Source organism: Mustela erminea, chromosome 14, assembly GCF_009829155.1.
Source record: "Mustela erminea isolate mMusErm1 chromosome 14, mMusErm1.Pri, whole genome shotgun sequence".
Classification (NCBI taxonomy): domain Eukaryota; kingdom Metazoa; phylum Chordata; class Mammalia; order Carnivora; family Mustelidae; genus Mustela; species Mustela erminea.
Window position 1 is genome coordinate 37,478,755 of NC_045627.1, and position 17,194 is coordinate 37,495,948.

A 17,194-nucleotide genomic window follows, 5' to 3' on the forward strand; every position below is an offset into this window, starting at 1 on the left:
ATGCTGTGTCTCCTCCTCCAGCTGTGTTCGCTTTGAAGACGAGGTTGGTTTTACTAAGTAGAACACCATGGAGGTGGTGCTGGGACAGAGCCCAGATCCCAACAGGAAGATGTACGTGGGGTCCCGGGCACCCCCAGAGGTGTCCCCGAAGCCAGATGGGGGCTTCCGTGTCCCCAGGCCCTTCAGAGGGGGTCCTTTCCAGGGCTCCAGGGGACCGCTGCTGCTGGTGACCTACAGGTGGCCAGTGCCAGACAGCCCCAGCCAGGCGCAGGTTCTGGGGGGCCTCTCGCCCCACAGCCTGCCTCTGCTTTGGTTTCTTCCCCATGTTTCTCGGTCTGTCTCCCCACACAACATGCTCTCTCTCACTCTCTCTCCTTTCTCCCTCCTTCCAACTTCTATTTTTCTGGGAAAATCTCACCGATTTCAGAACCATCCAGGCTTAAAAATACACCCCAGAATGTACTTTAATGCCACTCAACTGTGTACATTAAAATGGTAAGTTTTAGGTGATCTATATTTTAGCAACATTTTGAGAGAATTTTAGAAAACAGATCTGGAGTCCCATGCTCCTCCCAAATCTAAAAAATAAAATAAAGAATTTTTTTTTAAAGATTTTATTTATTTATTTGTCAGAGAAAGAGAGCACAAGCAGGCAGAGTGGCAGGCAGAGGTGGAGAGGGAAGCAGGCTTCCTGCTAAGCGGAGAGCCTGGTGTGGGACTCGATCCCAGGACCCTGGGATCATGACCTGAGCTGAAGGCAGCGGCTTAACTGACTGAGCCACCCAGGATTCCCAAAAAAGGAATTTTTAAAAGAGAGAAAAAAGAAATGTACCCCAGCCACCCCCGTGGCTGCGTGACTCTGGGAAGTTCCTCACACTCTATGAACCCCACTTCCTATCCTTGTAAACTGGACATTAATGAAGGTCCCCATGGCGGTGGAACACGGTGGGGCCTGCTCAGTGTTGAGCGTAGTGCCAGGACCCAGCAGGCACTCAGTAGACCCCATTTCTTCCATCTTCTTTCTGGCTTTTTCTTGGGCTCTTTCTTCTTGAAACTTGCCCTTATTTCTGTGTCCCCCTGAGGCCCTCTGGCCCAGATCAGAGGTCAGCGGAGTGGGTCCAAACCGAGCAGAAGGGTGGTGTACCTCTCACCAACCTTGCAATTGGGAGTGATTGTAACAGCACAGCCCCTACTCCCCCTGCTACCAGGCCCATGAACGCCCCCTTCCAGTGCTGTGGGAAAACCAGGCTGGGCAGGGAAAGAGAATTGAACAGCCCAGTCATGCTCCGTAGGGTACTTTCACAGCAGGTGGTGGGTGGGCCAGGGTCAGAGGGGCCTTCCCTCCAGAAGTGAGGCCTGGCCCAAAGCTAATGGTGACTGGGGGTGCATTATGTACAGGGGGAGACAGAAGATTGAGGTTGGGGCCAGGATTCAGACCTGCCCAGCCACCCAAACCCACACTTGACCACCATGCCACAGTACCACGGAGAGTACAGTAGACAGTCCTACCCTCGAGGGGCTCATCAGAGCCCATGTGTAAGCATGAGAGGAAGAACTGGGACATGTGGCAGGGAAGAGCAGGGAATTCTGAAACAGGGGTAGTCAGGAAGGGCTTCCTGGAGGAGGAGGCCTTGCAGTCCTCCCACAGGCTTTGGGGGAAGAGCTTTGGATGGGCATCCGAATCCAGAAGGGTTCACTCCTTTTCTGAGCATAAGAAGCTTTGTCAATGGTTTGTAGGAGAGTGATGGATCCTCTCTGGGTAGGCTGCTGGATCCAGTATCCAGAGAGGCCTCCAGGCCCTAGTAAGGAGCTGTTGAGAGATCGGAGAGCTCCCAGGAAGAGGGGCCTCCCACCATCTCCAGCTCCTAAGCAGAGAGAGGCCACATGTTGTCTTCACATATTTGTGGAAAACCTTTTCTGTGCCAGGTCGTGGGCCCCAGCAGTAAACAGAGCAAAGCCCTGCTTTATTCCCCTGCAGGAAATAATAATTAACACAGCCCACATCAGTAGATGATACAGTTCCAGAGAGTGGTCAGTGCTGTTGGAAAACCAGGCTGGGAAGGGAAAGAGACCTGCACAGCCCAGTCATGCTCCGTGTGGCACTTTGACAGTGGGTGGGAGGTAGGCCAGGTTCAGAGGGGCTTTCCCTCCAGAAGTGAGGCCCAGGTGATAGTGATTGGGGGTCCAGTAGGCACATGGGGGCCAGAAGAGAGTTCCAGCCAGGGATGGGTGTGCAAAGGCCCTGTGGCTGGTGGAGGGAAGATGCTCAGTGAGGCTGTGGGCAGACAGACAGTGTAGGGCCTCACAGCCATGTGGGGGATCAAGGTCTTTGTGTTGTGAGGAGTGGAGGCACAACCAGGGGAATGACCTGGCTTTGTCCATTTTGCAGAGCACACCCTGGCTTTAGGGCAGGACATGGCTGGCACGGGCCGAGGGTTTGCATTATCCGGGGCAGTCTCCAGGGGAGTGGCATTGGTGGCTCTGGCCAGGGAAATAGATGGAAACGGGAGGCACTTGGCAGAAGAGAAACAGATGTCCCACTGCCATGTCCCTGCTTCCCATGCTTAGACCCGCCCCCTGCTGACATCTGTCTCCCCCTCTCAGGCCTGCGGGTGCGGGAGGTCCAGATCGAGGTGTCACGGCAGCAGGTGGAGGAGCTGTTCGGGTTGGAAGATTACTGGTGCCAGTGTGTGGCCTGGAGCTCCGCCGGCACCACCAAGAGTCGCCGGGCCTATGTCCGCATCGCATGTACGCCGTCTGACACCCCCACCCCACTCCTCCGGGGCCCCTCCCCTGTGCCTCCTGGAGAGGAAGTTCCTCCTCTGTGGGGGCATCTCTGGCTGAAGATGCCCACTGCAGAGACCTCAGGGCCCGTGGGTGCCCGCTAAGCAGAAGCCTCTTAGACCCAGAAACGGGGCCACCTCTGGCCTTGGAATTTCTAATGGCCCCTATCGCCTACTTTTCTATAAAGGACCTACCTCCACGTTGTTCCGTGCTTATGATCCCAGAGTCAGGGAGGGAAACCTATTCTACCAACTCCACCTGGGAGGGCCCCCAATTTGGAGGAGAGGATGTGCCCCAGGTCAAGCCCCTTCCCTTGGTGTGCACTGCCACCTAGTGGCTAGAGTTGGGCACCTCAGGCTTCAGTTCCCCCTCACTGTGCCTGGTGACCTACTCCTCTTGCTTCTCCCAGATCTGCGCAAGAATTTCGATCAGGAGCCTCTGGGCAAGGAAGTGCCCCTGGACCAGGAGGTTCTCCTGCAGTGCCGCCCACCAGAGGGGGTGCCTGTGGCTGAGGTGAGTGGGGACAAGAGGAATACCAGGCATGGCAGGGTCCAGCCAGACGTGGTATTCACTACCAGCCATGGTGCCTCAGGTTCCCAGAGCTCTCCCCATTTCATAGATGGGAATGTCAAGGCTTGAGACAGAAGGGAACTACCACCTCTGAACAATTCAGCATGCACTAGATTCTGGATAGGCATAACCTCGAAGCTGGGGCAGAGCTGGGGCCAGATCCCCAAGGGCTACTTGTGTTGATCCCAGGCTCACTCTCTTGCAAGGGAAGTGCCTGTGGCTGAATCCTCCTTCCCCACCCAAAAGCCAAAGCCCCGCTTTATGGACACCAAAGGGTCTCATAATGCCTGGGTCTGAGCATGGATACACTCCATGCGGCTTTTGCCTTAATGGCAGAAGGTACGCGCTGCTAGCTAATGCTTATTTTGTACCTACGGTGAGCTAAGTTCTCCTGCTCTCCACACTAATGTATTTAATCCTTGTGACAGCTCTGTCGGGTAGATGCTAATAAATGCTGCCCTCTGACTGATGAAATTGAGGCTGTCCAGCTAGTGGGTGGTTGTCACAATCCCTGGGTTCTGTACTATCAGCACAGTGCCTGTCCTATGGAAGGCCTGCCTCACCACGTCACCGCCATGGGCGGAACATGGATAGAACTTCTGTCCTGATTATGGCCGGGTGTCCTATCCCCTTCACAGAGGGCCCACTCCCCGGGATGCAGGTGAGTAGGCACTGGCCCTCACGCCCCCCCTCCAACTACCCTCCTCCAGGTGGAGTGGCTGAAGAATGAGGACATCATTGACCCCACCCAGGACACCAACTTCCTGCTCACCATCGACCACAACCTCATCATCCGCCAGGCCCGCCTGTCAGACACAGCCAACTACACCTGTGTGGCCAAGAACATCGTAGCCAAACGCCGAAGCACCACCGCCGCCATCACTGTCTATGGTATGGGCCCACGCTGGGGCAGCCTAGCCAGGGGCTCAGGAGAGCCTGGGCCATCTGCCCGTCTCACCGAGTCCTATCAAAGAGGCCAGCAGGGTGCCAATGGACAGCTGGGAGGCTGAGGCCCAGCAAGGGGAGGTGCCTTTACCAGGATCACACAGCAAAGCTAGCAGTCAGGTCAGGCACTCTGGGCTTGGGCTTGGAACAGGGCCCAGTCAGTATCCTCATTCCCGAGCCTGGTGTCCCAGCAGAGTGAGAAACCACCACCTTGGCCTATAGGCTATTCCTTGCTGTTCCCTTGGACATAGCGGGGCAGAGCCATAGCTGAGATGCTTTGAGTGTGTTAGAAAGAACCCTACATCTGGTTTTATTACCAGGTGACCTTGAGTAAGCATCAGCCCTCTCTGGACCTTCATTTGCCATTGTACAATGAGGTTGGGGATAGAGCTTGACCTCCCTGGTCCCCTCTGGGGTTGACGGCTGCAGCCCAGATCTGTCCCCAGTGCTATAGCAGGAGGGGTCCACTTAGGAAAGGCCAGGCCTCAGCAGAAGGGCCTCATCGGGGCTGGAGATGGGGTTAGGGGGCCCACAGGTGGCAGAGCAGGACCAAGCAGGTGACACCGCTGCCCTTGCAGTAAACGGCGGCTGGTCCAGCTGGGCAGAGTGGTCACCCTGCTCCAACCGCTGTGGCCGTGGCTGGCAGAAGCGCACTCGGACCTGCACCAACCCGGCACCACTCAATGGAGGTGCCTTCTGTGAGGGTCAGGCCTTCCAAAAGACCGCCTGCACCACCGTGTGCCCAGGTAAGGCCAGGGGCTGGCCGGCATCCCACCTTCCCTTCCACGGCCCCACCCTAGTTCCCAGCCCTCCTTTCTGTGCCCACGGGGCTGCCGCACTGGGGCTGGCCACTCTCTTTCATTGTGGGGAGTTGAAGATGCTTGTCCTAGGGCGTCTGCCCTCTCATTCTGTGCAGGCTGCTAAAGAGACAGACACAGAGGCTCTGAGTGGCCATCTGAGGGGTGGGCTCTCCTGCCCTCCAGGCTGACGGTTCTCCGGTGTCAGCCCCAGGGCTGGGATCCCAGGCTGCCTGGGGTGGGAGGAGCCTGTGCCCCTGCCCTTGACCTAGACATATCTTGACCGCCACCCCTAATCCTGCAAAGGCCCTCTCTTCTCCTCTGCTCTTCATGTCACCCTGTGCGTCCCGTCTGTGGGTCCCCTGCATGCCTGGTTTTGTCTGGGCTCTTGGGTTTCTGTGTTTGCCTTGGGCTTGAGTCCCCGTGAGGGCCCTGGGCTGTGTCTGAGAGAGACAGAGGAGAGAGAGAGTGTGTGTGTTCGTGTGTGTGTTTGTGTTCGTTCTGTCTGCCACGCCCCCCCCATCAGTGCTCCAGCCCGGTGTCTGGGGGGTGGGTGTTGCCGTATGGCTTGCATGTCCGGGGACCTTGTCTTGCCGTAGTGCGCATGCGTGGGTGTGGGTGCGTTGCTGCCTTCTGCGTGTGTAACAGCGCATGCCGTGCCCCACGCTCCCACAGTGGATGGAGCATGGACGGAATGGAGCAAGTGGTCAGCCTGCAGCACCGAGTGTGCCCACTGGCGCAGTCGCGAGTGCATGGCACCCCCGCCCCAGAATGGAGGCCGAGACTGCAGCGGGACCCTGCTCGACTCCAAGAACTGCACAGATGGGCTCTGCGTGCAGAGTGAGTCCTCAGGACGCCAGGGCCCCGGGGTGTGGGCTTGAGCCGGATGGGAGGGGGTCCCCCCAGGCCGCCCCAGGTCTCAGGTGCCGCTGCAGTGGAGCAGCCCGTGGGGCCTCTGCCCACCCGCCCACGTGCATCATCTCATCTGCGCGTTTTCTGTCACCTCTGCCATCCTTTCTCCACCACCTACGTCATTGTCTTTCCCTTTATTTCCCTCGACAGATAAGAAAACTCTAAGTGACCCCAAAAGCCACCGTAAGTCCCATTTCATGGCTGTCCTCTTTGCTCTGGGGGATCCCTGGCTCTCCTCAGCTGGCTTTTCCAGGGTGTGGGGTGCAGGGCAGTGTGGGAGACAGGGAGACTGGAAGGTGCCCCCTCAGCCACCCTCCATGGGGTCCCCCACCCCTGGTTCTGCGCATGTCACGGCCTCTGTCACATGCAGACACAGGGAGACCTCCAGCTGACAGAAAGGACACTGCCCCAACCCTCCTGTGATGGGAGTTGGGTCTCAGTGAGGAAGGGGCTTACCTGGGGATCCAGGTGGGATTTGAACCTAACTAGTTATGTGGCCAGTGCTGGTGCTTTTAGCTTTGTGCCCTCAGCTTCCTCTCTGTGACAGAGCCAGCACCCAGGCCCACACTGTCCACCCGGATCCCCATACTGTACCCCCAGCAGCAGGACTAGATTCTCCGGGAAACCTGCTGCCTGCCGTCAACACCGAGGGGCTCGTCGGCTTCTTCCCCAGGCTGTGCTGTGGCAGCCCCAGAGCAGTAAAGCAGCTCAGGTGGATTGGCCTGTGACAATTAAACCATCATTCCCAAATAATTCCAGAATCGTAAAATCAACAGTGAGGCCCTGGGCCCGGCTCACAGTGGTCAGGGAGAACATCAGGAGAAAGAAACAAGCTCTGAGGGCCTCGTCCAGCTGCTCTCCCAGGGGGCCAGGATCCTCTGGGGAGCCCAAGAATGAGGGCCACTGAGGAGAGGTGGGGCCAGAAGGTGGCAGAAGTGGGAGGACACTGGGACTGAACCACCCCTACCCCCAGAAAGCTCTGTCTGCACTGGGGAAGTGGGGCTTGGAAGGGAAAGCTGGCAGGGAAAGCGGGCCTACTTTTCTGAGCCCCCCCCGCCCACAGGAGGGGAGATGGGACGTGTACTTCTTGGAAGGGAAGAGCAAGCATTTTGGCTCTGCCTGTGTGCTGTCCTGCATGGTAGCCACTGGCCACATGTGGCTCTTTCAACTTCCTGTGAACTTAGTTAAAATTAAATACATTGCTTAAGATTTTGTTCCTCAGAGACACCGGCCACATTTTAGTCATTCATTAGCCACATGTGGCGAGTGGCTGTCGTCTGGGACAACACAGAGAACGCGCACGGTTGTGGAAAGCGTGGTCGGATGGCACTGCTGTGCAGACCCTACCTCTTGACCCTGACACCTTCCTGCTTGGCCTACAGAGAATTATTTGCAGCTGTGTAGCAGCCTGCCTGGGGGAGGGAAGTGTGGCTGTGGGTGGCCTCCCTGAGCCCATTCCTTCCCCTCCACCTGCTCACCTCCTCTCCACCCCATCGCCTTGCATCTCATTCCTTCCTCCTGCTTCCCCTCGGCCTCCAGGCCCCACCCGGCTTAGGATGCAAGTTGAGCTCAGGGAGGGCTGCTTGCAGAGAGTTCTGGGCGCTGGGACCTCCCGCCCGAGGGTGGGCTGCAGGCTGCAGCAGGGCTCTCAGTTAACCTCCTGGCTGGGACAGGACAAACTGAGCCACAACCCTATTCTCTTCTCAGCAATGAGCCACAAGTTCACTGTTGGGACGGACCACGGGTCATTTTGCCTGTTTCTGCATGGGGAGGGAAGCAGGGTAGGGGCCTTGAGACCATTTTACTTGCAGACACCGATGCACAGAGCAGTTCAGGCTTGCCTGAGGTCCCGGCCAGTTGTGGCAGGGCTGAGAGTAGGAGCTAGCATATACAGCAGAGATCTGTCCTGGGACCTTGGTCTCTGCCCCGGGACCTGGGTCTCACACCATCCTCCTGTGCCCACAGTGCTGGAAGCCTCGGGGGATGTAGCGCTGTACGCGGGCCTTGTGGTGTCCGCCTTCGTTGTTGTGGGTGTCCTCATCGTGGTGGGGGGGGTGGTATACCGCCGAAACCGCCGGGACTTCGACACTGACATCACTGACTCGTCCGCCGCCCTCACTGGCGGCTTCCATCCCGTCAACTTCAAGACCGCGAGGCCCAGTGAGCACCTGGGGATATCTGGGATCGGGGGTGGGGGGTGGTGGCAGATGCCTGCCGGGACACCCAGAGAGGCATGACAGCCAGCCAGACCGGCCAGACTAGCCAGACCGCAGTAGGGGCTCCTTCTCCCTCCCGGAGTTTTTACAGACTTTGCTCTACAGATAACTGGATGTGCGTAGATCAGAGTGACCCAGAGAAGGGAGGGAGTAGCCTGGGTGGTGGGTCCCCAAAGCTTCCTGCAGCGGATGGCAATTGAGCCTTTGGCAGCTGGACATTTGGGTGGGATTTGGCAACAGGAGGGTCCCCAGCAGCGGTAGAGGATGGGGGCAAGCCAATAAGGCACAGCTGGGTCTGATCATAGCCCCAACCCTTGCAGACAATCCACAGCTCCTGCACCCGTCGGCACCTCCGGACCTCACTGCTAGTGCCGGCATCTACCGCGGGCCCATGTATGCGCTGCAGGACTCAGCCGACAAGATCCCCATGACCAACTCACCCCTGCTGGACCCCCTGCCCAATCTCAAGATCAAGGTCTACAACTCTGGCACCACCAGCTCTGGGCCAGGCCTGCCGGATGGGGCCGACTTGCTGGGTGTCCTGCCGCCCGGCACATACCCTGGCGATTTCACCCGGGATGCTCACTTGCTGCACCTGCGCACTGCCAGCCTCGGCTCCCAGCAGCTCCTGGGCCTGCCCCGTGACCCAGGGAGCAGCGTCAGTGGCACTTTTGGCTGCCTGGGTGGGAGGCTCAGCATCCCCGGCACAGGTGGGCTCCTGCTCTGCTTGCCTTTCAGCCCAGGCTCAGCATGCCCCCTCTAGGCATCCCTCCAGCAGCCCCTTCCACCGATAGAAAATAGGACTTCCCTGATCCCATTTCTCAGATTGGAAACATGAGGCCCAGGGGGAAGAAGGGACTATGAAAGAAAAGACGTGGGATCCAGACCTTTCTCTGACCCACTAACGCAAGGGAACCTTGGAGTAGCCACTCTGTAAACCTCATCTTTTAAGTGGGAGAGAATAGCTCTTCGTAGTTCCCCAGACCTACAGAGCAATACTGGGAGGGCAGGGCTGCCCATCTCAGGCTACAAAGCCATCAGCTGATAGTTTCCCAGTGTCACTTGGGTCTGGGGCTGGAGCTGTCACTGGGGCCTTCTGACTTTGAGTCTTTGCCATCTTTGTACCCTGTCATTATGCCAGGGGCCCCCGCGTTATCAGACAAACCCGCTGCTGTCAGTGGCCTGGGCTGTCCTTGTACCTAATCCCCAGAGCTGTTCTCTCCACCTCCTTGTTGACCACTTGGATTTCAGGAGATGGCTTTTCCCCCCTGACCTCAGCAAGGAGCTACTCCCCCTGTTCTCCCACCCCTGTTCTAAGCTCTTAGACTCCATCTAGCTCCTCCCTGCTGACCCCCCTCTCCCCCTAGGAGTCAGCCTGCTGGTGCCCAATGGAGCCATCCCCCAGGGCAAGTTCTATGAGATGTACCTCCTTATCAACAAGGCAGAGAACACCCTGTGAGTAGAGAGACCTCAGTTCTGGCCCGGGCTGCCCTCCTCCTCTTCCTCTTCCTCTCCCTCCCACCTGTCCACCCTGGGTTCAGATACCACCACCCCCCACTCTGCACCTGATCCTAAAGCCAGAGGTAGTCCTCCAAGGAAGACATTGACAGACCTTATTATCTCTACATTTATATCATAAAAATCAGCACCACAAATCACGAAACTGAAAGGCAATTGACAGAGTAGCTACATTGTGACAAAAGGTTAATATCCTTACTATGTAAAGAGGCTTTGAACAATTCACTGCAAGAAGGGCCAGAGGATATAAAGTGATTGACAGATAGTCTCTTTGATGCACACACCCTCACATACACACACACACAGACAGACAGACACAGTCCAGTAGATTATGAAAAAACATTCAGCATAATTTGTAGTCCGAGAAATTGTGATTCAGCCATGAGATATTAGGAGATTTTTGCTTTTTGAATTTACAGATTTTTTTTCATACAATAAAAGCTTCATATTGACAAAAGTGTGGGGACTCCCCCCAACCCCGTGACATGCTGGCGGCAGCCTAGACTGCTAGCCCCTTTCCAGAGGGCAGTTGAGCAACACTTGTTCAAAACATCCTAAGAGTGCAGAGCCTTTGAAAACGAGAACAGAGATATGAGTGTGAGAATTTTGCCTGAACAACAGAAATCTGAGAACAATCTTAAGGCATATGCCATCCTTTTGTCTCTCCTTGACCCATGACCTCCGGGAGCTCCGATGGGTGGAGATGTGCCTTCAGCTTCCCAGGAGCCAGGGCAGAGGCAGGAGCCCCACACCAGTCCCAGCCCTTGCTGACCTTCTGGCCTCCCCTCACTGCCTCCGCCCTGCCCTCTGCCATCTCCCCAGCCCGCTTTCAGAAGGGACCCAGACAGTACTGAGCCCCTCGGTGACCTGTGGGCCCACGGGCCTCCTGCTGTGCCGCCCTGTCATCCTCACCGTACCCCACTGTGCAGAAGTCAGCGCCGGTGACTGGATCTTCCAGCTCAAGACCCAGGCCCACCAAGGCCACTGGGAGGTGAGGAGCCGAGGCTAGGAGGCCGGGTCCGCCTTCTGAACCTGCTGTGGGAGGCCTCCAAAGCTGAAAGAAGGACCCTTTGCTGCCGGCCCCGCCTTGGTGGACCTCTCTATGGCCTTGACTGTGACCTGTGTGCCTCAACCTGCAGGAGGTGGTGACTCTGGACGAGGAGACACTGAACACCCCGTGCTACTGCCAGCTGGAGGCCAGGTCCTGCCACATCCTGCTGGACCAGCTGGGCACCTACGTCTTCACGGGCGAGTCGTACTCCCGCTCGGCAGTCAAGCGGCTCCAGCTGGCCATCTTTGCCCCTGCCCTCTGCACCTCACTGGAGTACAGCCTCAGGGTCTACTGCCTGGAGGACACACCCGTAGCCCTGAAGGTAAGGCCCAGCACTGGCACACTGGGCATGCATCAGCCCTGTCGGGCCAGCTGCCTCGTGCCTTCCTGTATCCCCTGCCCCAGAATCGCGGTACCCCTCTTCCACCATCAACCTGATAAACCCATCATTCATTACTCAGACATTGAAATGGCATCACACCCCGAGATACAGAGAGGAGTCAGGCACAGTTCTGCCCTCACCAGGCTCCAGGCTAGAGGAGGGGGAGACGAGGCTCCCTGAAGGAGGGCGAAGAGAGCATCTGCCTGGGAGGGGGAGCGTCCGAGAGGGCTTCCCGGCACAGTTAGCCTTAGACCTATGCTCTGAAAGCCAAGTAGGGGTGCCAGGCAGAGAAGGCTGAAGTGCCTTCCAGTAGGCAAAGTCGCAAACACAAAGGCAAGTGTGCCGTTCCGTGTGACCGAAGCCTGCAGGGGCTGTGCGTATGTGACGGAGGGAGAGAGATGGGGCTGGAGAGGAGGGCGGGGCTCAGCTCCCCAAAAGCCTTGGGATCTATGTTCAGGAATTTGGGATCTATCCAGTGGGCAGAGGCATAGAGGCCGTGGACACCTGTGCGCAGGCACTCCTTTGAAAGCCCCTGAGCTATGCTGCAGGAATGGGTGGCCAAGAGGCAGGGAGGCCAGTTGAAAGCTTCACCTGGGCCCTGGACACCAGGCAAGGACAGTAGCCAGGACAGAGGTTTGGCTACTGTGTTAGTAGAATATATAGAACCCAGTGATTGATGGATGAGGGGCAGAGGGGAGGGGTCAGTGCTGACAGCCAGGTTCTAAGTATATGCAAAAGGACAGACAGTGCCCCTGAATGAGGAAGGGGTTGTGGCAGGTGCGAGTGGTTTGGGGGGAGAGAGCAGAAAGGTGAAAGGGTCAGATTTGGGCACATAGAGCCTGATGGTGGCAGGTGTGTTTGAGCACCCTTCCCCCATCCCAGCCTCCAAGTCCCTGCCCATTGCCTCCCCAGTCCTCCCCCGAGTTCCTAGGACCTCAGGCTCATCCTAACACTCTAAGAATACAGCCCCTGGGCCCCATGTAAACCTCTGCCTTCCTTCCATCCCTCTGCAAAGCCTCTAGTCCCTTTCCTATAGCTCCAGGCCTCCCCCTACCCATGGTGTGTGGTCTCCTCCAGCTCCTGTCTCCCAGTCGCTTGCGACTTGTCCCAAACTCCAGTCAGGGACTAAGGCAGCATAGGTGGAAAGGCCTCATGGGAGAGTGAGTGTCTTCTGCCACAACAGGCGGGTCTGAAATCCCAGAAGGCCCAGAATGGGTTGGAGGCTCTGGCAGATGCTCTTGTGGCCTGCATCCCTCAGCACGGGGGCACTGGCCAGGGTCCAGCTTTGGTTGGAGAATGGAGGGAAGGTCAGGAGGGAAGCTGCCACATTTTTGTTTGATGGCATTCCTTATCTCTTCGGTCCCTATCTGTCCGTCCATCCATTCGTCCATCCGTCCATCATCCATCCTGCTTGCTTCCCGTCTATCTGTATACTCATTCACTCAGCAGTCCGTGTGTCTGTCCAGCCATCACCAAGCATCTATTCATCTTTCCTTCCATTTGTCCTTCTGTTTGTATACCCATCCGTTTGTATATCCGTCTGCACGTCCGTGTGTCTGTCTGTACTTATGCGTCCATTTATTTATCTATTCATCCATATATCTGTCCAGTCATCTCTAAGTCCAGTCACTTATCCATCTGTTCACACAGTGTGTCTTCTCTGAGCGCTTACCAAATGCCCAGGCCCGTGCTCCGATGGGTCCCTACCCTTGGCCCTATAGCCTAGCTCCCACAGCCCGCCTTCCAGCTTGCAGCAGGAAGAACCCATCGGCCAAGGGTGATGGGCTCCCCCTTCCCCTTGCCTGCCGGCCCACAGGAGGTGCTGGAGCTGGAGCGGACGCTGGGTGGCTATCTGGTGGAGGAGCCCAAACCCCTGCTGTTTAAAGACAGTTACCACAACCTGCGCCTGTCTCTGCATGACATCCCCCACGCCCACTGGAGAAGCAAGCTGCTGGCCAAGTACCAGGTGAGGGCTGGGCCAGAGGGCTGCGGGGGATGAAGCTGGGGAGGGGGGGCATGTGAGGGGCTGCCCAGGGAAGACCAGTGCCCCCCATGCCTCTCCCCACCCCATCTCTGTCTCCCGCCCACCCCACTCCACGCTCCCGGTCATCCTGAGGCACAGCCCCATGCTCGGTGCCCATCCCATCGCGCACTACCATCTCTAAGAGTGCTCCTGTCTGGCAGACCGTGCAGAGGGATCTCAAATAGTCCCCTCCCCATGCCTGTACCCATCTGTGCAACACCATCGAGTGGGCAAGGCTTCCAGCCCAGACATACGTGCGCAGGTTCACACGTACCCACACACACACTCACGCATCCACACCAGGGCCTTCTCCCCCATATGCTCCCTTTCTCAGCTGAGGGACCCTTGGCCAGCTCTTCTTCCTCTGCCCATCTGGAGGGAGAGCCCTGCACGGCCCCTGAAAAGTCCCCGTGCTCCCCGACCCCGGCCTCGTTACCGGCCTCTGCCTCCCGTTCCCTGCAGGCAGGGCAGGCTAGTCTCCCATCCTTGACCCCGCCGCCCCTTCCTCAGGAGATCCCCTTCTATCACATCTGGAGCGGCAGCCAGAAGGCCCTGCACTGCACCTTCACCCTGGAGAGGCACAGCCTGGCCTCCACCGAGCTCAGCTGCAAGATCTGTGTGCGGCAGGTGGAAGGGGAAGGCCAGATCTTCCAGCTGCACACCACGCTGGCCGAGGTGAGGCCAGAGGCCAGACACCCTGTGGGGCCGGGGGTGCAGCGTTCAGATCCCCGTGCTCCCCCCACTCAGCTGGGGCAGGAGTGCTGTCTCCTGTAAAGACGGGTCCCTTTCACCTCCCAAAACTGAGCGGGGACCTGGGAGTCTTTTGCTCAGAGTTGCCACTTACTGAGCGGCCAGTGCTATGCTTGGCAACACAGATTACCTCACTAGAGGTAATCACTAAACACCTCACTAAATTAGAAAGGGGGTCTCAGGGAGGACAGAGACCATCCACCTCGGAGCCAGTCACCACTTGGCCCCGGCCTGTGGTCCTCCCCCACTGTGAATCCAGACTGGGGTTAACAAAACCCAGGCCACCCGGGACAATAGTGCTAGAACCTCCTTGCAGCTCACTGTCAAGACTGGCTACGGGCTGAGACCCCGCTCTGCCCCTGACTTGGTATTTGACCCTGGGCAAGTCCCTTCCCCTTTCTAGACTTCATTTCCACACGTATAAAAGTGGCTCTGGATGGATTAGACCGTGGCTGAGGCTCCTTGTGGCTTTGTAATCATGATGCACTGCATTAGCTGGGGCCCAGTGCATGAGCATGGTGTGCCCCGAGGGCTGGGTGCTGGCCATGCAGCTGTGTCCCTTGGAAACTCCCAGGGGAGGGGTACTTCGACCGAGCAGCTGGAGCCTGCCCAGAGCGTTGGGAGTGACCGGAAGCTCTGTGAGCTCCCAGTCTCCAGGCAGGGAAGGTTGGAGGGACAGATGACAGTGGTGTGCATGGGGGTGGGGGGACTCTGCCCTTTTCACCTTGCCCCCCTCACCCTTCCAGACACCTGCCGGCTCCCTGGACACCTTCTGCTCTGCCCCTGGCAGCACTGTCACCACCCAGCTGGGGCCATACGCCTTCAAGATTCCACTGTCCATCCGCCAAAAGATCTGCAACAGCCTGGATGCCCCCAACTCACGGGGCAATGACTGGCGTCTCTTGGCGCAGAAGCTCTCCATGGACCGGTGGGTGTTGGGCCAGGTCTCCCCAGCGCAGCCTCCCTTTGTCCCCAAGGCGTAGGTGGGCCAGACTCCAGAGCCTTGCATCCATGGTAGATCAGGAGCTCAGCTCGGGTGTGCTAAAGCCTTGAAGAGCGCCTGCTCTGGGTATATTTTAGTGTCAAAGCCCTTCTGGAGAACTTAAAGAGCTCTTCTGGATAAATACAATGGCAACAATCCTCCTAATTATTGCATTACACTTACTGAGAGACCCTTTAATACACCTGCACTGAGCAGATGCCGCATACGAGACACCTTACAGGAAACGGGCTTTGCAGAGCATCTCAGGCTTTGTTCCTGTTCTCGGGAGAGTGTGGGGGACAAGACAAGCAAGGAACAGGTGTGGGACGAGCAAAGAATGGAAGGCTAGGTCTGGACAGACTCTCCTGGGGCCAGTGTCTTTCAGTGGTAGTACTCACAGATGTGAGACATGATGAGCAGGACAGTTTCCATTTTAGAGAGGAGGATACTGAGGCTCAGAGAGGAACAGTGGCTTGCCCAGGGCCACACAGACCCCCAGCAGAGGGGTTAGGGGTCAGACCCAGGACTGTGGGACGGCAGAGTCTTCCCACCTCCCAGTGCTCTCTCCATTTCCAAGCTTTGGGGAGGTGCCGGGGAGCCCAATGGCCTTCGGGCTTTTTTTTTTTTTTAATTTAAAAAAAAAAAATATATATATATATAAAAAGAATATCCATGGAAAGCATACTATATATATGAATATACATATATGTACATACATATAATTTTATATACACATACAAAGAGAGAGAGAAATGTAACCATGTGCCATGTACCCATATTTGACTTCAATAAATAAAAATTCATGACCAAAAAAAAAAAAAAAGAATACAAATGTAAGGATAGCTTTTTTCCTCACAGGGATTTTTTTTTTTTTTAGATTTACTTATTTATTTATTTGACAGAGAGAGATCACAAGTAGGCAGAGAGGCAGGCAGAGAGAGAGAGAGAGGAGGAAGCAGGCTCCCCGCTGAGCAGAGAGCCTGATGCGGGACTCGATCCCAGGACCCCGAGATCATGACCCGAGCCGAAGGCAGCGGCCTAACCCACTGAGCCACCCAGGCGCCCCAACACAGGGGTATTTTGAAGATGCAAAATTATCATAACAAGCTCAAAAATTATGTACTGATCTTAGTATAGTGTAAGCAGAGACATACTGCTTACAATGGCCTTCTGCTTCCCTCCGCCAGGTACCTGAACTACTTTGCCACCAAAGCGAGCCCCACGGGTGTGATCCTGGACCTCTGGGAAGCTCTGCAGCAGGACGACGGGGACCTCAACAGCCTGGCGAGTGCCTTGGAGGAGATGGGCAAGAGTGAGATGCTGGTGGCCATGGCCACCGATGGGGACTGCTGAGCGGCTCCGGAACTGTGGGCTGGGAGGGCAGGCAGGAGGCCGGCACAGGGAGACCTGGGGCAGCCTCGAGAGGCCGTGAGGCCTCTGCTGCCCCCTGGCTCACAGCCGGAGTCGTCCCCTCCTCCTCCCCTCGCCCGACTCCAGACCACGACCAGCCTTAGCAAATCCATGTATTCCGTTGTCCTGAGGACCCCAGTGCTCCTTCTCCACCCTCTGCTGTCCCTCCTACCCTCTGTGCAGGAACCACCGTGAGGCCTCTGGAGGCAGCTGGGGGGTGGCCAGGAGGTGGCCTTCCCCACTCCTCCCACCCCACCTGCCACCGCCGCCCCGGGAGCTCTGGGTCGCGTTTGTCTTCGTTTCGTCCTTCAGTTTCTCCCTCGGTTCCTGGTTTCTCCCTCCCCCCTGAGCCCTCTTCTCCTCTCACACCATTTTCCTCTTTGAAGAGTCAAGTACAATTCACACGAACTGCTTTCTCCTGTCCAAAGAAAAAAGGAAAAGGAAAGGAAGAAAGAAACTTCAGACCGCTAGTCAGGCTCCAAGAAGAAAAGAGCAACACCAAAACCACAAGGGAAAAGAAAAACCCAGTTTCTTAGGAAACGCATATGATTTATTATCCAGATATTTGGATAAGTCCTTTTTAAGAAAAAAAAAAAAAAAGAAAAGAAAATGAAAAACAACACACACAAAAAAATAGAAAATTCTTTTCTTGAGTGTGGATGCGTGTGGGCTTGCTCGTGGTTCTGCCCAGGAGTGAGCGTGTGTGCGTGTGTGTGCGTGTGTGAGAGAGATTTTCAGGGAGAGACAGAACAGGGCACAACTTGCTGCTAAAGATTCCGTCTTAGACTAACTCCTACAAGGCCTCCGTTTCCCCCAGTTGTACAGGGTCAAATGGGGTTTTAGCCATGGTACCG

The 17,194-nt window shown here is 56.7% G+C and overlaps 1 protein-coding gene across 2 annotated transcripts in view; it reads left to right on the forward strand.

The window, feature by feature from the left end:
* The window catches only part of UNC5B (unc-5 netrin receptor B), a 78,761-nt gene extending 61,821 nt beyond the window's left edge, over positions 1-16,940 (forward strand). The window contains exons 3-17 of one of the 2 annotated variants that reach the window (XM_032312544.1): positions 2,605-2,748; positions 3,194-3,297; positions 4,065-4,245; positions 4,878-5,045; positions 5,772-5,936; positions 6,159-6,191; positions 7,974-8,168; positions 8,545-8,934; positions 9,592-9,679; positions 10,565-10,733; positions 10,882-11,115; positions 12,992-13,141; positions 13,709-13,873; positions 14,695-14,876; positions 16,118-16,940. In XM_032312544.1, coding sequence (XP_032168435.1) covers positions 2,605-2,748; positions 3,194-3,297; positions 4,065-4,245; positions 4,878-5,045; positions 5,772-5,936; positions 6,159-6,191; positions 7,974-8,168; positions 8,545-8,934; positions 9,592-9,679; positions 10,565-10,733; positions 10,882-11,115; positions 12,992-13,141; positions 13,709-13,873; positions 14,695-14,876; positions 16,118-16,283 — 2,534 coding nt within the window. In that variant the 3' untranslated portion in view covers positions 16,284-16,940. The remainder of the gene's footprint in view (positions 1-2,604; positions 2,749-3,193; positions 3,298-4,064; positions 4,246-4,877; positions 5,046-5,771; positions 5,937-6,158; positions 6,192-7,973; positions 8,169-8,544; positions 8,935-9,591; positions 9,680-10,564; positions 10,734-10,881; positions 11,116-12,991; positions 13,142-13,708; positions 13,874-14,694; positions 14,877-16,117) is intronic. The other variant, XM_032312545.1, reaches the window with a different exon arrangement.
* The last annotated feature ends 254 nt before the right edge of the window (positions 16,941-17,194 follow it).